The 21,709-nt window shown below is 38.2% G+C and overlaps 1 protein-coding gene across 10 annotated transcripts in view; it reads left to right on the top strand.

Moving 5' to 3' along the window:
- NVL (nuclear VCP like) overlaps positions 1–21,709 on the top strand; it is a 106,172-nt gene that overhangs the window by 1,895 nt on the left and 82,568 nt on the right. For 9 of the 10 annotated variants that reach the window (XM_082426373.1, XM_082426371.1, XM_082426374.1 and 6 more), the window contains exons 2-11: positions 2,031–2,104; positions 3,819–3,871; positions 3,958–4,057; positions 9,906–9,963; positions 10,713–10,985; positions 13,631–13,763; positions 13,953–14,029; positions 14,561–14,695; positions 16,134–16,235; positions 19,654–19,771. In XM_082426373.1, coding sequence (XP_082282499.1) covers positions 2,031–2,104; positions 3,819–3,871; positions 3,958–4,057; positions 9,906–9,963; positions 10,713–10,985; positions 13,631–13,763; positions 13,953–14,029; positions 14,561–14,695; positions 16,134–16,235; positions 19,654–19,771 — 1,123 coding nt within the window. The remainder of the gene's footprint in view (positions 1–2,030; positions 2,105–3,818; positions 3,872–3,957; positions 4,058–9,905; positions 9,964–10,712; positions 10,986–13,630; positions 13,764–13,952; positions 14,030–14,560; positions 14,696–16,133; positions 16,236–19,653; positions 19,772–21,709) is intronic. The other variant, XM_082426377.1, reaches the window with a different exon arrangement.

Raw genomic sequence — 21,709 nt, 5'->3', positions numbered from 1 at the left:
CTCTTCAGCATTTGACATTAGCAGTTTTCCTCTCTTGCTTTTACTTTGGTTCATTATAAAAGTAATAGGTTCTTATGGTTTAAAATAAAAGGAACAGGAGGGTATAAAATGAAAAGAAAGAATTCCTTTCATCTCCACTCCATTTCTCCACAGGTAATCAGGGAGAGTTTCTATTGTATCTTTCTTAAAATTTTGTATGCATATATGCACTTATAGATGTATTAATTATTTTTAATCACACACATGGGCTCATCTGCATCTATTCTGCTGCTTGCTTGTTTCACTTAGCAGTATGTTTTAGACATCTTCCCACAAGTAGTACACTTGTCTCCTTTTAACTAGCATATTAGTTATCTATTGCTGTATAACAAATGACTCTAAGACTTAGCAGATTAAAGTGGTTTTAGTTCTGTTGCGTTTTGATTTGCAGTGGGTATGAGATATACATGTATATGTATAATTCAAGATTAACTGTGGTAAATGACAGCATGTTATAGGAGTTCAGAGAAGGGGAAGATTAACTAGAACGGTCCAGCTTTGGATACCTAGTCTCTTGTCATTGGAGGCATTTATGCAGAGACTGTTCTTATGTGTTAGGGATCCTTGAGAAGAAATTGCTGTATGAAATGGGGAACCTAGACTGGATAACTAGCAAGTAGTGAAACTTGGGAGTTGATGGTTAGACATTCCAGGTTTGAAATCTTGCCGTGTAACTTATGTGCACCAGCAAGTAACTGACCTTTTAAAGCCTCTTATAAAATGGGGGGAGATTGACATCTACCTCATAGCATTGTGAGTACTAAAAGAGATAATGTGTAAAAGGCCCCTAGAACAGGTTTACCAGGCCCTTAGTTTCTTAGTAATTTTTTTCACGATGCTCCTAGGCCCAAAGTAATACCTAATGGGTTTGTTTATTAAGTAGTTAGGTTCAAGCAACTTAATAACTATTTAGTTCAAATAACTTATTAGCTTTTTGAACAAATAATACAAAAAGTGCAAGGAAAGTTAATGCATTTGTATTTCATTCTTAAAATAACCACAGTTATTTACTAGTGGGATTTGTGAGTCCATTGGGCACAGCACATCTCATACCTTGCGATCAGATTGACACTGCTCCTCTCATTTTGTGTTCCACCTTGATTTTTTTTTCTTTTTTTAAATTAATTAATTAATTAATTAATTAATTTACTTTTGGCCGCTTTGGGTCTTTGTTGCTGCGTGCAGGCTTTCTCTAGTTGGGGCGAGCGGGGGCCACTCTTTGTTGCGGTGCGCGGGCTTCTCATTGCGGTGGCTTCTCTTGTTCCGGAGCGTGGCCACCTTGATTTTTATTACAGCAAATGCTTAAAAAGCCAGTTTTGCAAAGATACGACATCATCAAAAGGTGATTTAATATTGCAGCTGTGAATTGTCTCAGGCTGGTACAGTGGACCCTGGAACAATCCGGGGGTGTGGTGCTGACCACCTCCCCCCCACCCCCACCCCTACTCAGTTGAAAATCTGTGTATAACTGTACAGTTGGCCCTCCATGTGTGGTTCTGCGTTGGCATATTCAACCAGCCCTGGGTCACCCAGTACTGTAATACGTATTTATTGAAAAAAATCTGCTGTAAGTGAACTGGTGCAGTTCAAACCCGTGCTGTTCAAGGGGCAACTGTAGTTCCTGCACCTGTTGGACAGATACCGAATATTACTGTGTTCCCTCAAGTTTAAAATATCCCTCGGTGCTCTCACAAGTTGAGTGCTTTGTTCTGGTATATTTGGGAACCTAGGGTATAAGAAGCCCTCACCTACTTACTGCCTTATAGCTATCCTAGTTATTGTTGTTGTGTTGTCATAGTGATTAATAATGTTAATTAAATTATTTGATTCAGATTTGATAATTATTTGGTGATTTTTATTTATATTTCCAGTATACTTTATTAATGGAGAGTTTAACGTATGACATGTTTGAGTAGCTCAGTCGCTTACTTGTCGATTAAAATCACTGAGTTTGAACTATTGTCTTGTATTTATCACGTTTTCTGTTTTAGTACCTCACCAGTGACAGATGTGGCAAATACGTGGACACTGGAGTCTTAGCATCCGATTTACAAAGAATGTACAGGTAAAGAAATGTAGTCTCCAGATTCTTGCTTTTCTTTCCTACCATTTTTAAAGTTTACATCCTGTCTAAATTTCCAACTGATATTAATAGCCGCTGGTATTAGTTCACCAGTCCATACCTTTAGAATTCTGTTTACCTATACAAACATTTATCAAGCACTTGTGATATTATGTAAGGAGCCGTCCTTGTTGCTAAGGAAAATGGCTGCTGCTTATGTTTTAGCACCCGACTCTCTGGTCAGGAGTATTACTGCTTTTCCTGCGTCATTAAAAAATTAAAACCATTAGGCATGATCTCCCTCAGTCTCCTGACTATCTAAAAATGTGTCGCTCGAGTAGTCTTTCCACTGAAGATTAAATCCTCCTTTTGTGCCTCTAATCCCACTTCTTCTTCTGCTGTGTTGCCTCTCTAATTGTCTCTGCTTTGTGTAACTCACTGTTTCTATTTTCTTGACTTCCTTAGTCTGTATATTAGTTTGCTAAGGCTGCTATAAGAAAGTATCACAGAGTAGGTGGCTTGAACAACAGAAATTTTATTAGCTAATGTTGTGGAGGCTCCAAGTCCATGATCTAGGCATTGTCAGGGTTGGTTTCTTTTGAGCTCTCTCCCTGGCTTACAGAAGGCTGTCTTCTCCCTGTGTCTTTACATGGTCTTTCCTCTGTGTGTGTCTGTATCCTAATCTCTTATTCTTATAAAGACATCGGTCATGTTGCATTAGGGCCCACCCATATGACTTCATTTTACTTTATTTACCTCTTAAAAGGCCATGTCTCCAAATGCAGCCACATCCTGAAGTACTGGGGGTTAGGACTTAAACATATGAATTTTGGAGGGACACAGTTCAGCCCATAACACTCTGCCCTCTTGCCCCCCAAATTCATGTCTTTACTGTTTGCAAATATACTCCTTCCATCCCAGCGGCCCTGGAAGTCTTAACCAATTTCAACATCAACTCTAAATCCACAGTCTCATCTGAATATCATCTAACTCAGGTATGAGTGTGACTGGAAGTATGATTCCTCCTGAGGCGAAATTCCTCTCCAGCTGTGAACTTGTGAAGTCAGACAGCAAGTTCTCTGTTCCCAAAATATGATGATGGGACAGGCATACGATAGACATTCTCATTCCAGAGCAGGGAAATTGGGAAGAAGAAAGGGGTCATGGTCTCAAGGAAGTCCGAAACCTAGCAGGGGAAATTCCACTAGACTTTAAGAATAATCCTCTTTGACTCAGTGCTCTGTCCTGTGGGCTCACTGGGATGACTGCCCTGCCATTTGGAACCGAGTGGGAGACAGTGCCTCTCCCTGGACCTGTGTCCCCTGGGCGCATGGTATCAGTGGCAGCCCTGCCACCTTCGGACCCTCCTTTGTAGTCATTCTTTCCTTTTCTTGAAGGATAAATGTGTTCGCAGCTGCATTCCTCTTTTGGCCTGCCCTGTGGAATCCAAGAAGTCCAATGGCCTTCCTTCATTTCATCCCTTCTCTGTCTTCTTCAGTACAAGCTGGCAATGTTGCTGCTGCTCTAACCCTATTTCTAATCAGGAAAAATTACAATTGTAAAAATATAAACTCAGAAGTTGTTTGAAAATAGGTTTATGGTCAGTGTGAATACAGTGACATATATTTATGCAAATTTATGTTCTCAATTTAGATTGAGCTTAATGGGAAAATATTGGTGGAGACCACTGTACTAAACTTCTGGTTATGTTTTTCAGTATAGACTATGGTCGAAGAAAAAGAAATGCTTTTAGGATTCAGGTAGAAAAAGGTGAGTCTTTTAGTGTTAGAGCTGCATTATTAATAAAGTCATAGAAAGAATTGTTTGAGCTCATGGCATTTTTCTTTTCGTTTCAGTATTTAGCATAATTAGTAGTGAGAAGGAACTTAAGGATCTACCGGAATTAGAAGATGAACATCTGGCTAAAAGAGCAAGACACGGTGAAGAGGATAATGAGTAAGGATTACAGAATGGAGGGTTTTTTCCTAAAACATGAACCTGATCACGTTACCTTCCTACTTGTAAAACTTCAGTGGCTCTTCATTGCCAGTGAGGCCCGGCATAATGCTCACCTCACCTCTCCAGACTTTCACCTCAGACTACTGAATACCTACTGTTCCCCAGAGAGGTCAGCTGCTTTCTTTGTGCCTTTGTGTGGGTGGTTTTCTTTTTTCTTTCTTTTTTTTTTTTTTTTTTTTGTCATTTAAAGCTTCTGTTTCCGTACTTATTTTCATTTTGGATGATCTGTCCATTGGTGTAAGTGAGGTGTTGAAGTCCCCCACTATTATTGTGTTACTGTCGATTTCCTCTTTTATAGCTGTTAGCAGTTGCCTTATGTATTGAGGTGCTCCTATGTTGGGTGCATATATATTTATAATTGTTATATCTTCTTCTTGGATTGATCCCTTGATCATTATGTAGTGTCCTTCCTTGTCTCTTATAACATTCTTTATTTTAAAGTCTATTTTATCTGATATGAGGATAGCTACTCCAGCTTTCTTTTGATTTCCATTTGTATGGAATATCTTTTTCCATCCCCTCACTTTCAGTCTGTATGTGTCCCTAGGTCTGAAGTGGGTCTCTTGTAGACAGCATATATATGGGTCTTGTTTTTGTATCCATTCAGCAAGCCTGTGTCTTTTGGTTGGAGCATTTAATCCATTCACGTTTAAGGTAATTATCGACATGTATGTTCCTATAACCATTTTCTTAATCTTTTACATTTGTTTTTCTAGGTCCTTTTCTTCTCTTGTGTTTCCCACTTAGAGAAGTTCCTTTAGCATTTGTTGTAGAGCTGGTTTGGTGGTGCTGAATTCTCTTAGCTTTTGCTTGTCTGTAAAGCTTTTGACTTCTCCATCAAATCTAAATGAGATCCTTGCCGGGTAGAGTAATCTTGGTTGTAGGTTCTTCCCTTTCATCACTTTAAGTATATCATGCCACTCCCTTCTGGCTTGTAGAGTTTCTGCTGAGAAATCAGCTGTTAACCTTATGGGAGTTCCCTTGTATGTTATTTGTCGTTTTTCCCTTGCTGCTTTCAATAATTTTTCTTTGTCTTTCATTTTTGTCAATTTGATTACTATGTGTCTTGGCATGTTTCACCTTGGGTTTATCCTGCCTAGGACTCTCTGTGCTTCCTGGACTTGGGTGGCTATTTCCTTTCCCATGTTAGGGAAGTTTTCGACTATAATCTCTTCAAATATTTTCTCTGGTCCTTTCTCTCTCTCTTCTCCTTCTGGGACCCCTATAATGCGAATGTTGTTGTGTTTAATGTCCCAGAGGTCTCTTAGGCTGTCTTCATTTCTTTTCATTCTTTTTTCTTTAGTCTGTTCCGCAGCAGTGAATTCCACCATTCTGTCTTCCAGGTCACTTATCCGTTCTTCTGCCTCAGTTATTCTGCTATTGATTCCTTCTAGTGTAGTTTTCATTTCAGTTATTGTATTGTTCATCTCTGTTTGTTCTTTAATTCTTCTAGGTCTTTGTTAAACATTTCTTGCATCTTCTCAATCTTTGCCTCCATTCTTATTCCGAGGTCCTGGATCATCTTCACTATCACTATTCTGAATTCTTTTTCTGGAAGGTTGCCTATCTCCACTTCATTTAGTTGTTTTTCTAGGGTTTTTTCATGTTCCTTCATCTGGTATATAGCCCTCTGCCTTTTCATCTTGTCTGTATTTCTGTAAATGTGGTTTTTGTTCCACAGGCTGCAGGATTGTAGTTTTTCTTGCTTCTGCTGTCTGCCCTCTGGTGGTTGAGGCTATCTAAGAGGCTTGATGGGAAGCTCTGGTCGTGTGGGTGGTTTTCTGTAGCTGGAGTGTTCATTACCCCTTTATGAACTTTCATTCAGCCTTCAAGAGTTAGCTTTCTTTTTTTTGGGGGGTGGGGGCGGTTATAACATCTTTATTGGAGTATAATTGCTTTACAATGGTGTGTTAGTTTCTGCAAGAGTCAGCTTTCAAAAGGCTATGTTATTGCCTTTTCACGCCTTTTTGGACTCCTCCTTTCTCAGCATTTCCTTAACTCCTAGTTATAGATATTTAGTGTAGCGCTTCTATCATATGATATTGAGAGTATTTGTTTATGTGTTTGCGTTACTAACAGAACTGTCTCATTAGCTCTGTTTTTCTCTGCCCTAATACAATGCCACGTACATAAAAAGGTGGCAATTAATTTTGTGTTTAAGAAGTAATATTGTTGAGTTTTTTTTTGACTGTATTGCAATAAAATTGACATACAGTAAGCTGTACTTTTTTTTTAAGTTCCTTTACTCTTTTTTTTTTAATTAATTGATTTATTTATTTTTGGCTGCACTGGGTCTTAGTTGCTGTGCGCGGGCTTTCTCTAGTTGAGGCGAGCAGGGGCTACTCTTCATTGCGGTGCGTGGGCTTCTCATTGCGGTGGCTTCTGTTGTTGTGGAGCACAGGCTCTAGGCCCACGGGCTTCAGTAGTTGTGGCTCACGGGCTCTAGAGCGCAGGCTCAGTAGTTGTGGTGCACGGGCTTAGTTGCTCTGAGGCATGTGGGATCTTCCCGGACCAGGCCTCGAACCCGTGTCCCCTGCATTGGCAGGTGGATTCTTAACCACTGCACCACCAGGGAAGTCCTAAGCTGTACATTTTTAAAGTGTACAATTTGTTGGGTTTTGACATATGTATATACTCATTAAACCATCACCATAAGCAAGTTACTGAACATATCCAACCTCACAGGTTTTTTTTGCCTACTTGCAATTTGTTTCTCCTTGCATCCCTGTTCCAAGACAGCCGTTGATTTGCTTTCTGTCACTATATGTTTACATTTTCTAGAATTTTATATAAATGAAATCATAGAGTATGTACTTTAAAAATTTGGATTCTTTCAGGATAATGATTTAGAGGTTTATCAATGTTGTGTGTATCAATATTTCATTGCTTTTTATTGCTCTGTATGTATGTATATGCCACTATTTTTTTATCCATCTACCTGCTGTTGGACAGTTGGGTTGTTTCCACTTTTTGGTTATTACAAATAAAGCTGCTGTGATAACTTATGTCCAGGAATTTGTGTGGAAAGTGTTTTCATTTCCCTGGGTAAATACCTGAGAGTGGAATAGCTGAGTCACCTGGTAACTGCATATTTAACTTTATAAGAAACTGTCAGACTGTTTTCCAAAGTGTTTGTGCCATTTTACCTTTATATCAGCAGTATGTGAGACTTCCACTAGTTCCACATATTACCAACATTTGGTATGGTCAGTTTTTAACTTTAGATAGTCTGTAAGTATGATGTTAGCTGTAGGTTTTTTTAATAGGTGCCCTTTATCAGATTGAGAAAGTTTCCTAATATTCCTAGTTTGTTGAGAGTTTTTATCGTGAATGGGTATAACATTTGTCTAATGCTTTTTATACAGGTATTGAAAGATTTTATTATTGGCTTTCTCCCCTTATTAATTTGGTGTATTACATTGATTTTTGAGTGTTAAGCCAGTCTTGCATTCTTGGGATAAACCCTACTTGGTTCTAATATAGTATTCTTTTTACGTATTTAAATTTTTTTTTAATAAATTTATTTATTTATTTTTTGGCTGCATTGGGTCTTCGTTGCTGTGTGTGGACTTTCTCTAGTTGCGGCAGGCAGGGCCTACTCTTCGTCGTGGTGCACGGGCTTCTCATTGCGGTGGCTTCTCTTGTTGCGGAGCACGGGCTCTAGGCGCACAGGCTTCAGCAGTTGTGGCATGCGGGCTCAGTAGTTGTGGCACAGGGGCTTAGTTGCTCCACGGCATGTGAGATCTTCCCAGACCAGGGATCAAATCCGGGCCCCCTGCATTGGGAGCGTGAAGTCTTCTTATCCACTGTGCCACCAGGGAAGTCCCGATTTTTGCCAGTTTTATAGGCAAAAAAATTGATTGTATTATTTTTATTTGTAATTTTTTGAAAACTAGTGAGGTTAAGTTTTTTTTTTTTTTAATTTAGTTATTATTTATTTATTTATTTATGGCTGTGTTGGATCTTCGTTTCTGTGCGAGGACTTTCTCTAGTTGTGGCAAGCGGGGGCCACTCTTCATCGCGGTGCGCGGGCCTCTCACTATCGGGGCCCCTCTTGTTGCGGAGCACACGCTCCAGACGCGCAGGCTCAGTAGTTGTGGCTCACGGGCCCATTTGCTCCGCGGCATGTGGGATCTTCCCAGACCAGGGCTCGAACCCGTGTCCCCTGCATTGGCAGGCAGATTCTCAACCACTGCGCCACCAGGGAAGCCCCGAGGTTAAGTTTTTTGATTGTTTCATGTTTCCTTTGTGAATTTCTTGTTTATGGGTTTTATCTCTCATTTGAGAGCTATTTGAATTTTCCTTATTAGTTGTCAGAGCTCTTTGTATAAAATAGCACCTCTTTTTATATGTATTACAAATGCTTGTCACAGTTTGCCATTTGCCTTTTATTTTTGTTTATGGCATCTTTTAATTAGAGGAGTTTTGCATCTTTACCTAGTCAAGTCTTTCTACCTGTTTCTTTATGGTTTATGCTGATATACTTAGAAAGACCTCTATCACAAGAGTGTATAGAATAATTACCTATACATTTTTCTTGTGTCTTTATGGTATTTCATTTAACTCTTTATAATTAATTTTGTTAACTGATAATTAATTTTGTTTGTAGGGCATGAATTGTAGGGCAAAACAGTTTTTTTCCAAGTATTTGAATAATCCACCTTTTTTTTTTTTTTAAACTTTGGGTTTATTTATTTTATTTATTTATTTATTTATGGCTGTGTTGGGTCTCCATTTCTGTGCGAGGGCTTTCTCTAGTTGCGGCAAGTGGGGGCCACTCTTCATCGCGGTGCGCGGGCCTCTCACTATCGTGGCCTCTCTTGTTGCGGAGCACAGGCTCCAGACGCGCAGGCTCAGTAATTGTGGCTCACGGGCCTAGTTGCTCCGTGGCATGTGGGATCTTCCCAGACCAGGGCTCGAACCCGTGTCCCCTGCATTGGCAGGCAGATTCTCAACCACTGCGCCACCAGGGAAGCCCCTAATCCACCTTTTTTAACTTGATTAGAAATGCCCCAGATTATACTAGTCGAATTTAATGAATAACAAAAGAATTCATGTCTTAATTGTAAAGGTGGGCATAGAATTTATATAAATCTTTTTACTTAGGAAAAGTCCATTTCTTGTTTATTTTCTAAAGAAACTGTATTAAATAGTAACAGAGTCCTGTAGTTACTTGAAGCTATTAGATATCAGCTGTCAGTTATAATGAACTGAGATTGCAACTTCAGTTTGTAGTTACTAGGATTTATACTTGTTTTTGGCCCTATTATATGAAAAACTCTTTGTACTTTCATTTCTCATGAATGGACTTGGAAAAGTTGCATTTGGTTACATGGCTTGATCCTGTTGAATTTGTTACTCAAACTGCTTTATCATGGCTTGCTGGAATATTTCTTCTACTGGCATCTCACGTTCCTAAATGAGACCCTTGGATCTGATGGGAATTTGTATGTCACTTTGCTAGAATAAAGATAACCACAATTTATTAAGCATTTACTATTTGCTAAGGACTTTGCAAGCTTTCATTTAATCCTCTGTTAAGCCAGTGAGATAGACATTATTTATTATCTCCATTTTATAGATAAGGAAGCTGAGGCTCAGAGAGGTTAAGTAGAAGCTAGTAACTGGTAAAGCTGGATTTTGAATCCAGATTTCTCTAATTCCAAAGCCTGGACTCTCACTACCATAGTATTTTGCCTCAGTATATTTTCTTGTTTTGGGAAGTAATTATTTTAGGATGTGGGAGAAGAGCCTTTACAACGTTTCTTTTCTTCTTTTTACTGAGGTATACTGAAAGCTATTCTGATGATGGTTCAAATATGGAAGATTACCCAGATCCACAGGTAAGTCAGATATTTAATGGACCAACTTTGATTTTTAAAAAATCATGATGAATCCTTCTTAGAAAAGATCAATAAAAATAGAATAAGAGACTTTGAACATCTTCATCAGTAAATAATTGAATATTTCTGTGTACAGCCTTGATGAACCCTTGGATTGGCCATCCTTCCAGTATTTGTGTGTATAGCCTATTATATAGTGGAAAGAAGGGAAGAGAATGGCCAGAAATATGGGCAGACAAGAAAAGAAAGGGCAATTAATAGTAAAAATGGAGAAAAGAATACCTTTTCTGCCAAAGAGCTGGCATTGCCAATAAATAGGCTTGGATTAAAGGGAAGTATGGGAATAATATGTGAAACTATTTATAATTTTCTTTTTTTTTCCATTGATAATTCAGCTTTTGAATTTATTAACAAAGTCATGATGATACTGTTATATTTGATCCAGTTTTGAATTGATATTTATCCAGCTCATTTTCATACTTCTATTATATTTTTTAAAAACAACCATTCTTGTTTGGTTTTACTTAACTGCTAATTATGAATTTGTACATTAACTTGGAGTGGAGGGGGTACATCTTTTTGAATAGTAAATGTTTGTGAATTATCCAATTGTAAACACCTGTATTTTCTGACTGTAGTTGTTTTGAGAAGAGGTGTTGAGAGGAAAATGTAGAAAGCTTCTTAATATAGGTAATCAAACTTTCATGAGGACCTATTGAGTAATTTATGCTAAAATCATGTTTCTACAGTCAGCAAATCAGATGAACAGTTCCCTGCTCTCTTTATATCGGAAAGGAAATCCTGATTCTGTTTCAAGTACTCCTGAGGTGGAGCAAAGAGAAACCACCATTTCAACACCACGGATAACTTCCAAAACAGGCCCCATCCCTTTGAAGACCCCTGCCAGAGGTTCTGAAGGAGGATGGTTTATTGACAAAACCCCGGGTGGGAAGAAAGACAGTTTTTTCTCAGACCTGTCAGATGAGAAAAGTAATGATAAGAAGCCGATCTCTGAGATAGAGGTATTTTTACAGTGGAATTTTAGCCCCACATAGTTGGAGTACATTGCACCCTTTTCATTGAATGTAATATCAGGCAGATTCTTGTGTTTTGTAAAAGACTTAGGAACTTTGAGATACATGTAGAATTTGATCACTTCCCACTACCGTCATCATTTTCATCCTAGTCCAAGCCTCTACTCTTTCTTTCCTTAACTATTGAAATAACCTTCCAACTGGAGTCTGCTTCCATTCTTGTTCCCCTAGTTTATTCTTCACACAGAGATAACTTTTTTACAAGTTAAGTTCGATCATTGTCATTCTTTTATTAAAAACTCTCCAGTGGCTTCATTCATTCTACAGTCAGAGATCTTGTACTTGCCAGGAAAGCCCTGTATGATTTGGCTGCCCTGCTGCCCTCCTCCCTCACCTCCCAGCTTTGCTTCAGCCACAGCTGGGCTGTTTCTAGAATATACCAACCAGGGGACTTCCCTGGTGGCGCAGTGGTTAAGCATCTGTCTGCCAACGCAGGGGACAGGGGTTCGAGCCCTGCTCCGGGAAGATCCCACATGCCACAGAGCAGCTAAGCCCGTGCACCACAACTACTGAGCTTGTGCTCTAGAGCCCACAAGCCACAACTACTGAAGCCCGTTTGCCTAGAGCCTGTGCTCTGCAACAGGAGAAGCCACCACAATGAGAAGCCCGCAACAAAGAGTAGCCCCTGCTCGCCACAGCTAGAGAAAGCCCGCGCATGGCGACAAAGACCCAACGCAGCCATAAATAAATAAATAAATAAATTTATTTTTTTTAAAAAAAGAAAGAATATACCAAACCTTCTCTCACTTGGGGCATTCATACTTGTATTTTCTGTTTAGAACATCTTTCCTGAGATTCCTGTGGCTCACTCCATCATTTCTTCACATCTCTTTTCACACGTAGTCTTCGCAGGAAGGCCTTCCCTGACATGTAAACTAGCACATCATTGGATACTCTGTTTCCTAACCGTGCTTTATTTCTTTTTTTTTTTTTTAAGTACTTAAAAAATTACTTATTAATCCCTTGAGGGATCTGACATAAATGGATACACTATGAAAATGGACAAAATAAGTAGACACTTTTTTTTTATCTTTTTAAATTGAAATATACCATATATAAAGAAAAGTAAAGCTTGATGGATTATAACAAAGCGAGCACAATTGGACTTCATTCTTTTTTTTTTTATTTTTTTTTTTTTTATTTTGGCTGCGCCGGGTCTTAGTTACAGCATGTGGGATCTTTAGTTGTGGCATGCAGACTTCTTAGTTGCGGCATGCAGACTCTTAGTTGCGGCATGCGTGCGGGATCTAGTTCCCCAACCAGGGATTGAACCCGGGCTGCCTGCACTGGGAGCGTGGAGTCTTACCCACTGGACCACCAGGGAGGTCCCCTGGACATCATTCCTACCTGATTCTTTTAATGCATGGCAGAGAGGGGGTTTAAGGTAATCTGTCTCCCAGTAGAGTGGCTGGCTGTGCTCTGGGGCTTGCTGTCCAGTGTGGGAGATGTTAGCTACATGTGGCTGTTGAGCCTTTGAAATGCAGTTAGTGCAATTGAGGAGCTGAGTTTTTAATTTAGATTTAAAAACTAATAGTTCAGTTATTAGAAAACTTCTAAGTATACTTAGAACAACTTCTACTTTTTCAGCTGTAAATTTTATAAAATCTAAATACAAATCAAGTATTTCCCATGAAAATTTAGCATCTGACTTGAGATGTGCAGTAAGCATGAAGTATCCATTGGACTTTGACAACTTACTACAAAAACAATGTAAAACATCTCAATAATTTTTATACTGACTATATGTTGAAATAATAATGTTTTGAATATATTTGGTTAAATAAAATAGATTATTATTTTCCCCAAAAAATTATTTTCCCTTGTTTCTTTTTTCCTTTTTTAAATGTGGCTACTAGAATATTTAAAATTACATGTGTGGATGGTATTATATTTCTGTTGGATGATGCTGCTCTAAGTGGTTTTCAAGCACCAAGCCCTTTGATTTGGCAAAACCTCTCCCCTCCCTTTTGCATTATTAGTGGACCTTTTCCAAATCTATTTACTTTAATCATTTGTCTCTAAAGAACATTATTATCATTGGCAAGGTCAAGGGAAAAGCTTGATCCTTATGTTGAATTATACTGTTTTTTGGCTGTCCGAGCAGCTCTGTCATCATATTTAATTTAGTGATTGATCAGACATCAGATGAACACCAACTATGTAAAACGCTCAGTGAGAAATAAAAGATGAATGTTAGTGTCTTAACTCCAGAAGCACACAATTCAGTGACGGAGACATAGACAGGTGAGTCACTCAAATACAAGGCAGACTGTGGCAGGCTGTACTACGGTTGCAAATTCAGTGTTGTGAGTGCGAAGAAGAGATTCTAATTAGAAGAATCTGGAAAGGAGGTTTTCAAATGTTAGGATATAAACTGAGCATTAAGGCTATGGAAAAGGACATCCCCAGCAGAGATCAGCCTTAAGCAAATAGGTTGGGAATAGCTAACAGGTGAAAGTGCTAGGGCAGGAATGATTTTTTTAGTAATGCCCATCTTTTAAAAAAAATATTGGCATTATAATTTCAAGCATGGCACATTTAAATTTCCTTCTCCCCCCCCACCCCACCCCCAGAAGTCAAAAGATTCTTCTCTTCTGGAGAGTAATAAAAAAAGAAAAGGCAGGCTAAACGGCAAAAGAGGCAAAAGGAAGAAAGAAGATCTTCAGGAAGTAGATGGAGAAATAGAGGCTGTCCTGCAAAAGAGAGGTGAGACGCCAGTCTTGTGGGTGGCGGCAGCTGTGTTTGGTCTGAGAGAGGCATCACGATTCCAAGCTATTTTGCATGGGGGACCTTCTGTGTGCAGAGACATTTACTAGAATTGTTTAAAGATTATTCAATATAGTTCTGATTTGCTACTGAATCACTAATCCTTTCACCTCCTTTTTTGTTTACCAGCTAAAGCCAGGGGGCTAGAATTGCAGATCTCCAAGGTGAAGTTTGAAGATGTTGGAGGCAATGATACGACATTAAAAGTTAGTTCAAATTCAGAATTTCTACCTTAGATGGATATGGCCAATCAGTTATTCAAACAGAGCCTTTCTCTTTTTATCTAATAGGAACTGAGTATAGAAAAGGAAGCCAGGAAGGTGAGAAGGGCAAGCCTGGCTATACCTTTCAGGGTAGTGAGGGATAAAAGAAACATGTCTTCAACTTTTTTCACCATTTTAATTCTAGTGTACATAAGGTACATGCTTTATAAGGAGTATTACTTTAACAGTTGTAATGGTTACTATTTTTTGGTGTTTGTTTCAGTTACAGTCTAGTTACTATTCATTGTATTTGCAAGGTAGATATTATTACAGCTTAGGAAATGGAAGCTCAGAGAGGGTATTGCTAAAGTCACAAGACAGGTACTAGAGCCGGGATTCAGTCTCAGGTGTAAGCCTAAAGCCTGTTCTCTGTCTACTGTACTTTGCTGCTCCAAAGAATAGGTCCTTTCATTCCACATTGATTCTTTCTCTTTGGGGCTATGAAGGACATCGTTCCTGTTTATTCCCTAACAGGAGGTCTGCAAGATGCTCATACACATGCGTCACCCAGAGGTGTACCACCACCTGGGCGTCATACCCCCGCGCGGAGTTCTTCTTCATGGACCACCCGGCTGTGGGAAGACGTTGCTTGCACATGCAATTGCTGGGGTGAGGTTTGCTGACACTTGTTTGCTTTTGTTATTTTTGTTGTTACTCGTTTTTATTTTTTCTCTTTGGTCAACTTGAACCAGACTTGGCATATTCTCAGGAGGACTGATCCTTTCTTCATTTTTTTACCTCTTTTCATGCTGCTATTTGTGAGATGCTGTTTTCTTTTAATGTATCCAGTTATTTATATGACAGGGGTTGGGTGGGAAGCAAAATAATACAGCTGTAAACAACTCTTTTTTTAACACATAGTTTACATTTTAGTCACTTCTCTTTCTCTTTAAGCCAGCGGTTCTCAAGAGCAGTAAAATAAGAAAACTGAAGATTGTATTTTCCATAGAACCAAATATTCAGAATTTCCATTCAGAGTCATGTTTTTATCCTTTTTAGTGTTAAAATATCTTTTCTAAAATGGTGATAATAGATACTCACTTGGCAAAATAAAAAGCAGTCTTAATTTTAGTCCCATCAGATTTCTTGGAAACTGTGTTGGATGGTAAAATTCAAAATGTCCAAGTAACTTCAGTTTGAAGAATAGCATACTATGCCAATCATTAACAGATAGTGCTCTGTGAAAGCAAATTATTTTTATAGGAGAACTTGATGGATTTGCCTCATTTATTCATTTGTTGAATAAATCTTTTGTGTGACTGCTGCATGCCAGACATTGAAATATAGTGATAAGTAAAACAAACTCGGTTTTTATCTTTAAGGAGTTTTTCGATCAAATATGAGAGACAGACATTAAACAGTCTTTCACACAAATAAATGTTGCTCATGGTTACAATTACAGTGAGTGAGTGGGAGACAGAAGTGCAGAATGCTCTGCGGTATGTTGTTGGTATGTTGTCTTGAGCCAAGATAAGAGTTAGGGTCAAAGAGAATATCACTGAGGAAGTGAAATTTCAAGATAGCCAGAAGAATAGTAGGGTTTAGGCAGGGTGGCTGCCATTTGTACTGGTGGGACAGTGGTAGTTTCTCTTCCTTTACTTTAAGAACCTGCCTCCTCTGACTAGGAACTGGCTATTTCTGTGGGTTCAGGGCGGGAGAAACGCCGGTGGGGTGTGTGGGAGACCACTGTGTCACAACCCCCTGCTGTTTCCTTTCCAGCAGATAAATAACAGATGAAGTTGTTTTGGCTCAGCTCTAAGTGGGGGCAAACATATTTCTTAAGATTCAAGACCCTTTATTCAGAAGAGATAATGACAGTTTTATAGTGATATCTACAGAGTAAAAAGAAGTAGAAGGTATCCAGTCAAAGTGTTTGGATAAAATTTTAGATTTTTAAGTCATGTTTTTCATTGGACCAACACAAGATGAGGTTCCTCAGAAAATTGGTCATTTAAAAAATGTAATTTTGAGAGAGGGACTGAGTGAGGAAAAAGTAAGGAAGTGAAAATTTGACAATTTGGTCATTCTTTTATATATTTGTGCATAGGAACTTGACCTTCCAATTCTGAAAGTAGCTGCTACAGAGATTGTATCTGGAGTATCTGGAGAATCAGAACAGAAGCTGAGAGAACTATTTGAACAAGCTGTGGTGAGTCAGCTAATGGCTCTAATTTTAGGTTTTCAAATCGTATAAGGCTGCGAGGAAGATCCTGTTTTCTCTAAGGCTGGTGTCTGTTAACCTGTTCACTGGCCATTCTTTTCTAAACATGGTAATTTGTTACTCTTGGTGGCTAAATGTTTAAAGTAGATTAAATAACATAGTCTGTTGGATAAAATAATCTGTTTAATCTGAAAATAACGTAATTGGTGAGAAGTTATGGGCTGTCATACCCAGTAGCGATATGCTGAAAGGAGATTATCTTTGTGATTTTTTTTTCACTTTTACTTTCCTTAACTTAGGTTTGACAGAACAACCTATAAGCAGTGTGAACATTTTTAATATTTAAGGATTATCACATTATAAAAGCACCCATGGACATGCCAGGATAAACTCTTCTCTATTTGTATAATTGAAGCTGTGAGAAGAAAATTCTGTTACCAGAGAAATTACAGTTTGGATTTTATTCTGATTATAATTCATGTTATTAAAATTTGGATGCTTAAGAACTTCTGAGGAAGATGACATTTGTATCCCATTAAAGTTTTATCTTCAGTATAGTGTTATGGTTAAATGTACTTTCAAGTCAGAAACATGGGTTCAGATCCTTATGCCACCACATACTAATTGTGTAATCTTGGGCAAGAGATTTAACCACTCTAACCCTTAGTTTCCTTACTAGTAAACTGTTAATAATAATACTCAAATCTCATGGGGTTGTTGATTGTATTAAATGAGAGGGTTCATGTAAAATCTTTAGTGTTTAGCACACAGCAAAAGCCAAAAATGTTAGCTATGACATGCTCGCTTGAGCAGTCACTAGTCATCACTGGTTGAAAACTAAAAAATAGCAAAAAGTTTAATTTTATGTTGTCATCATTTGCACCACAGTTATATAGGGGCTGGTGAACATGGCCAATGCATCTGAAATGCAAAGCTGATGTGAAATTAGAAGAGAAAGTGTATTTTATTAGTACTTGAAAATGTTTTTTTAAATACCAAGAATGTAGCAAAATTCGTTACCTAGTCCAAGCTAGTATTGTTTGCTGCCGTAGGCCAGTAAATGGAGAGACAAGTTGTGGGAGCAAGGAATAGAGACTTTTATTTGGAAAGCCAGCCAACGGAGAAGAAGACTTTTTTTTTTTAATTATTATTAATTAATTAATTTATTTATTTATTTTTGGCTGTGTTGGGTTTTCGTTTCTGTGCGAGGGCTTTCTCCAGTTGCGGCAAGCGGGGGCCACTCTTCATCGCGGTGCGCGGGCCTCTCACTATCGTGGCCTATCTTGTTGCGGAGCACAGGCTCTAGACGCGCAGGCTCAGTAGTTGTGGCTCACGGGCCTAGTTGCTCCGTGGCATGTGGGATCTTCCCAGACCAGGGCTCGAACCCGTGTCCCCTGCATCAGCAGGCAGACTCTCAACCACTGCACCACCAGGGAAGCCCGAAGAAGGCTTCTTTTATTCTAAAATGGGGAAGAGGTAAAGTCCTGGTTCTGGTCAGACTCCAGAAGGGATGTGTTGATTTTTTCCTTCCTGCAGTTATTCACGCAGGTGAGCCTGGTCAGGATGTTTCCTGTGAGCTAAACATAGACTGGCATTGGTAAAGCTGTGGATGCACAAGAAAGATGCAGAGGAAGGGTGGGAAGGGTACTGTGCAGAGCAAAGCTAAATTCTTTCAGGTGTTACCTGTTTTCCAAAATGAGCTTGATTTGATTGTTAATTGGCGTACAGATGAAAGACAAGTAATAACTTTCATGTTTATGGTAAACACAATGATGAATGAGGATAAAAGAGACAAAGGGCAAAATTAGGTTGTTAGTTGTGTGTTTATATCTCTCTCGGAACCAGTACTGAGCTGGTACTATGCCTAACAGCAGATGCTCAGTAAGTGTATGGTCTATCTCCCCTCTTTCCTGGACCCCCTGTTTCCTAATGCAAGTCAGTACAATAAGGTATGTGTGGATTAGAGAACAAAAAGGTAAAATCAGATCAAATGGTTCTTTGTTGAAAACTATATGATTGCTTTAGGCTAAATTCTGATGACCATCATTTATTCTTTTTTCCTTTTTTTCTCATTCAGTTTTCCAGAACATTGACAAATACTTTTGCCCTTGCTTTCTGAGACCTTTGCTGTCTGTAACTTTACTCTTTTGTAACTGGGTAATGTGTCGAGCAGTCAGAGGTTCTCCTTTGCAAACATTATCATGAAGAGGATTGGAAAGGGAGCCAGCTAATGGCAGGCCAAATTTCTTTCCCTTTAAAATGCAATGGTTCACACACTTTTTAGATATCTTAGCCAGGCTGACAGTCTGACTCTTAGCATAATCAGTGTTGCTCCTAACTAACTAACTAAGGATGAGCTGTGCTTTAGATTGTAAATCTACATCTTTTTATTTAAATTTCTCATTTTAACTGATTCTTAATCTGTTTGTTTTTTATTGTGGTAAAATATATTTAACATAAAATGTGCCATTTTAAACACTTTTACAGTTTAGTGGCATTAAGCACACTCATATTGTTATGTAACCATCACCCCCATCCATCTCCAGAACTTTTCATCTTCCCAAGCTGAAACCCTGTACCCAGTAATCACTAACCTTTCATTTTCCCCTGCCCCCAGCCCCTGGCAAGTGCTGTGCTACTTTCTGCCTCTGTGAATTTGACTATTCCAGGTCGTTGTGCTTATATTGTATCTTAACGTACTCTCTCTGGACTCTATCTCGTTTATGTTCAAAAAAAGACTGAAGGTGATCGCTGTCCGCACTGATGTATTGGAACTTTACCCTCCTTTCCTACTCAATGTAGTCTTCAGAATAAGCCTCTGGTAGTTTCAGTTTGGGATGGTGAAAACAACATAAACGTATTTAATGCCACTAAACCATACACTTAAAATGGTTAAGATGGTACCACAATAAAAAAAATAAAAACAAAGCCTCTGGTGCTTCTTAAATTCCTCTTATAGCAGATTCTAGGAAAAAGCTTGGATATTTTTATGTTGGTAGGAACATTCATGAAATGTTTGTAGTGAACTTAGTTTTTCTAGTTTAAAATTTATAAACTTACTATTTTTAAATTTCAGAACATAGCAAATGTGCCTAATTTACAAAAGAATTTCAGTAGTTTTATCATCACAGAACATGGATTGATGAGAAGACTATACCATGGATTGATAAGAAGACTGTAAATGTGTTATCCTATATGTAATCTCTTACTGTTCTCTTTTAATCCTCTCACTTCTCCTAAGTCAGATAAAAATCAGAAGTAAATCACTGTGAACTGCCTTCTTTAGGGTTATTCTTTTGGTGAATGATCCTAGAACTTTAAGACTGAAAAAAATGTATATACTTAACCATGCTGCAGTATAGGGAATACATTTATGATTGTCTTTTTGTGATATTCTTATTTCTAGTCAAATGCACCATGTATCTTTTTTATTGATGAAATTGATGCTATTACCCCCAAAAGAGAAGTTGCTTCAAAAGATATGGAACGAAGAATTGTAGCCCAGCTCCTAACCTGCATGGACGGTCAGTTTGAAATAATGAATTCACTTTAAGAGAATGAATTTTTTTTTTTTTAGTGTAACATTTGAAGATATGAAACATTCAAGTAGCATAAAACACAGAGTAAAAACAGAAATCTTTTTCTTTTCATAAAAGATTGCATCATTAATTTTGGAGTATATCTTACAGTTATTTTTAATGCATTTACACACATGTATAAATGCAGTAACATTGTTTTGCTTTTTACAATACTCTGATTGCACCATACACACTATTCTATATAACCTGCTGTTTGTATCTTAATATTTCTTGGAAATGTTGCCATTTTAATGCATTTATATCTATCTCTTTTTAATTGCTGCTTGGTATCCTTTAGGATAAATTTATCATATTGTACTTAAATATTTCCATTTTGATGGATATTCAAGTTGTTTTGGTTTTTGCTTTACAACAAGTTGTAGGGAATATACTTAAATGGGCCTTTTTGATACACATGTATTTTTCTAAGACGCAGCAATGGTTAAAGAGTGTACATTTAAAATTTTTATAGGAAATGGCAAATAGCCTTCCAAAAAGTCTTTGCCATTTACATCTTTAGCAGCGCCGTACGAGAGTCACTCTTTCTCCAGATCCTTCACAACATTGAATTGTTTTAATTTTTGCCAGTCTGAGGGATGAAAATTGGTATCTTTGTTGTAATTTGCATTTCCCTGATTACCATTGATGTAGATCATCTTTCCATACTTTTTTGGCTATTCATATTATTTCCAAAATCCCTTTTCTCATCCTTTTCCCATTGTTCTATTGAATTTAAAAGAAAATTTGAGTGAATATTATATTTTAATATATTATGGAAACAAATCTTTTGTTACATATACTGCAATTACTTCCTATCTGTAATTTGTTTTTCAATTTTGTTTAATGGGTTTTGGATATAAATTTGGAGGAAAGGACTCAGCATGAGTAGAACTTTTGGAACTAAATCTTACTGTGAAATAGCATGTTTTATGTACATAAGAAAATTTGAAGTAATACATATTTTGCATTCCTTGTGATGCTAGGTTGTAGATTGCTAATTCTGCTGTTTTATTTTTATGTAAAATTTTCTTGCCATGTTTTAAGGACTGTGTTCTTTTTTTTAAATATCTGCATCAATTCTTTTTTTTTAAATTAATTTATTCATTTATTTATTTTTGGCTGTGTTGGGTCTTCATTGCTGCGTGCGGGCGTTCTCTAGTTGTGGCGAGTGGGGGCTACTTTTCACTGCGGTGTGCAGGCTTCTCATTGCAGTGGCTTCTCTTGTTGTGGAGCACGGGCTCTAGGCGCGTGGGCTTCGGTAGTTGTGGCATGTGGGCTCAGTAGTTGTGGCTTGCAGGCTCTAGAGCGCAGGCTCAGTAGTTGTGGCACACGGGCTTAGTTGCTCCGCGGCATGCGGGATCTTCCCGGACCAGGGCTTGAACCCATGTCCCCTGCAGTGGCAGGCGGATTCTTAACCACTGTGCCACCAGGGAAGTCCCAGGACTGTGTTCTGAATTATCATTATTTTATTGAAGCTAATTTGTTATCAGTTATAAGATACACCATTATTTTATGTACCTCTGAGAAGGAAAATGACAAAACACCAAAGTATGACATAATGCTTATCACATTGATAGTATAAACATTCTGATTTCAGAGATATTAAAATGTGGAAAAATGAACAAGTACAGGAATTAAGCAGACTACTATTACTAGAACATTGCTGAAAGCCCTGTTAGTTGGGATTTTTGGTGTGTCTTTGTGTGTGTTTTAAGTTTCCTCTTTATAAACCGAAATAGGGAAAACAATAAATAATTCAACTTACATAGTCATCCTTTTACTGAACTGAACTTAGATCCAGTTGCCCAGTGCCCAGCAAAGCGAATTTACTGACACTGGGTTGTGGTGAAGGAAAGAACAGTGTTTATTGCAGGGCACCAAGCA

Source organism: Balaenoptera physalus (genome assembly GCF_965194825.1).
Source record: "Balaenoptera physalus genome assembly, chromosome: 1".
Lineage (NCBI taxonomy): Eukaryota > Metazoa > Chordata > Mammalia > Artiodactyla > Balaenopteridae > Balaenoptera > Balaenoptera physalus.
This window is presented reverse-complemented; position numbering and strand designations above follow the sequence as displayed.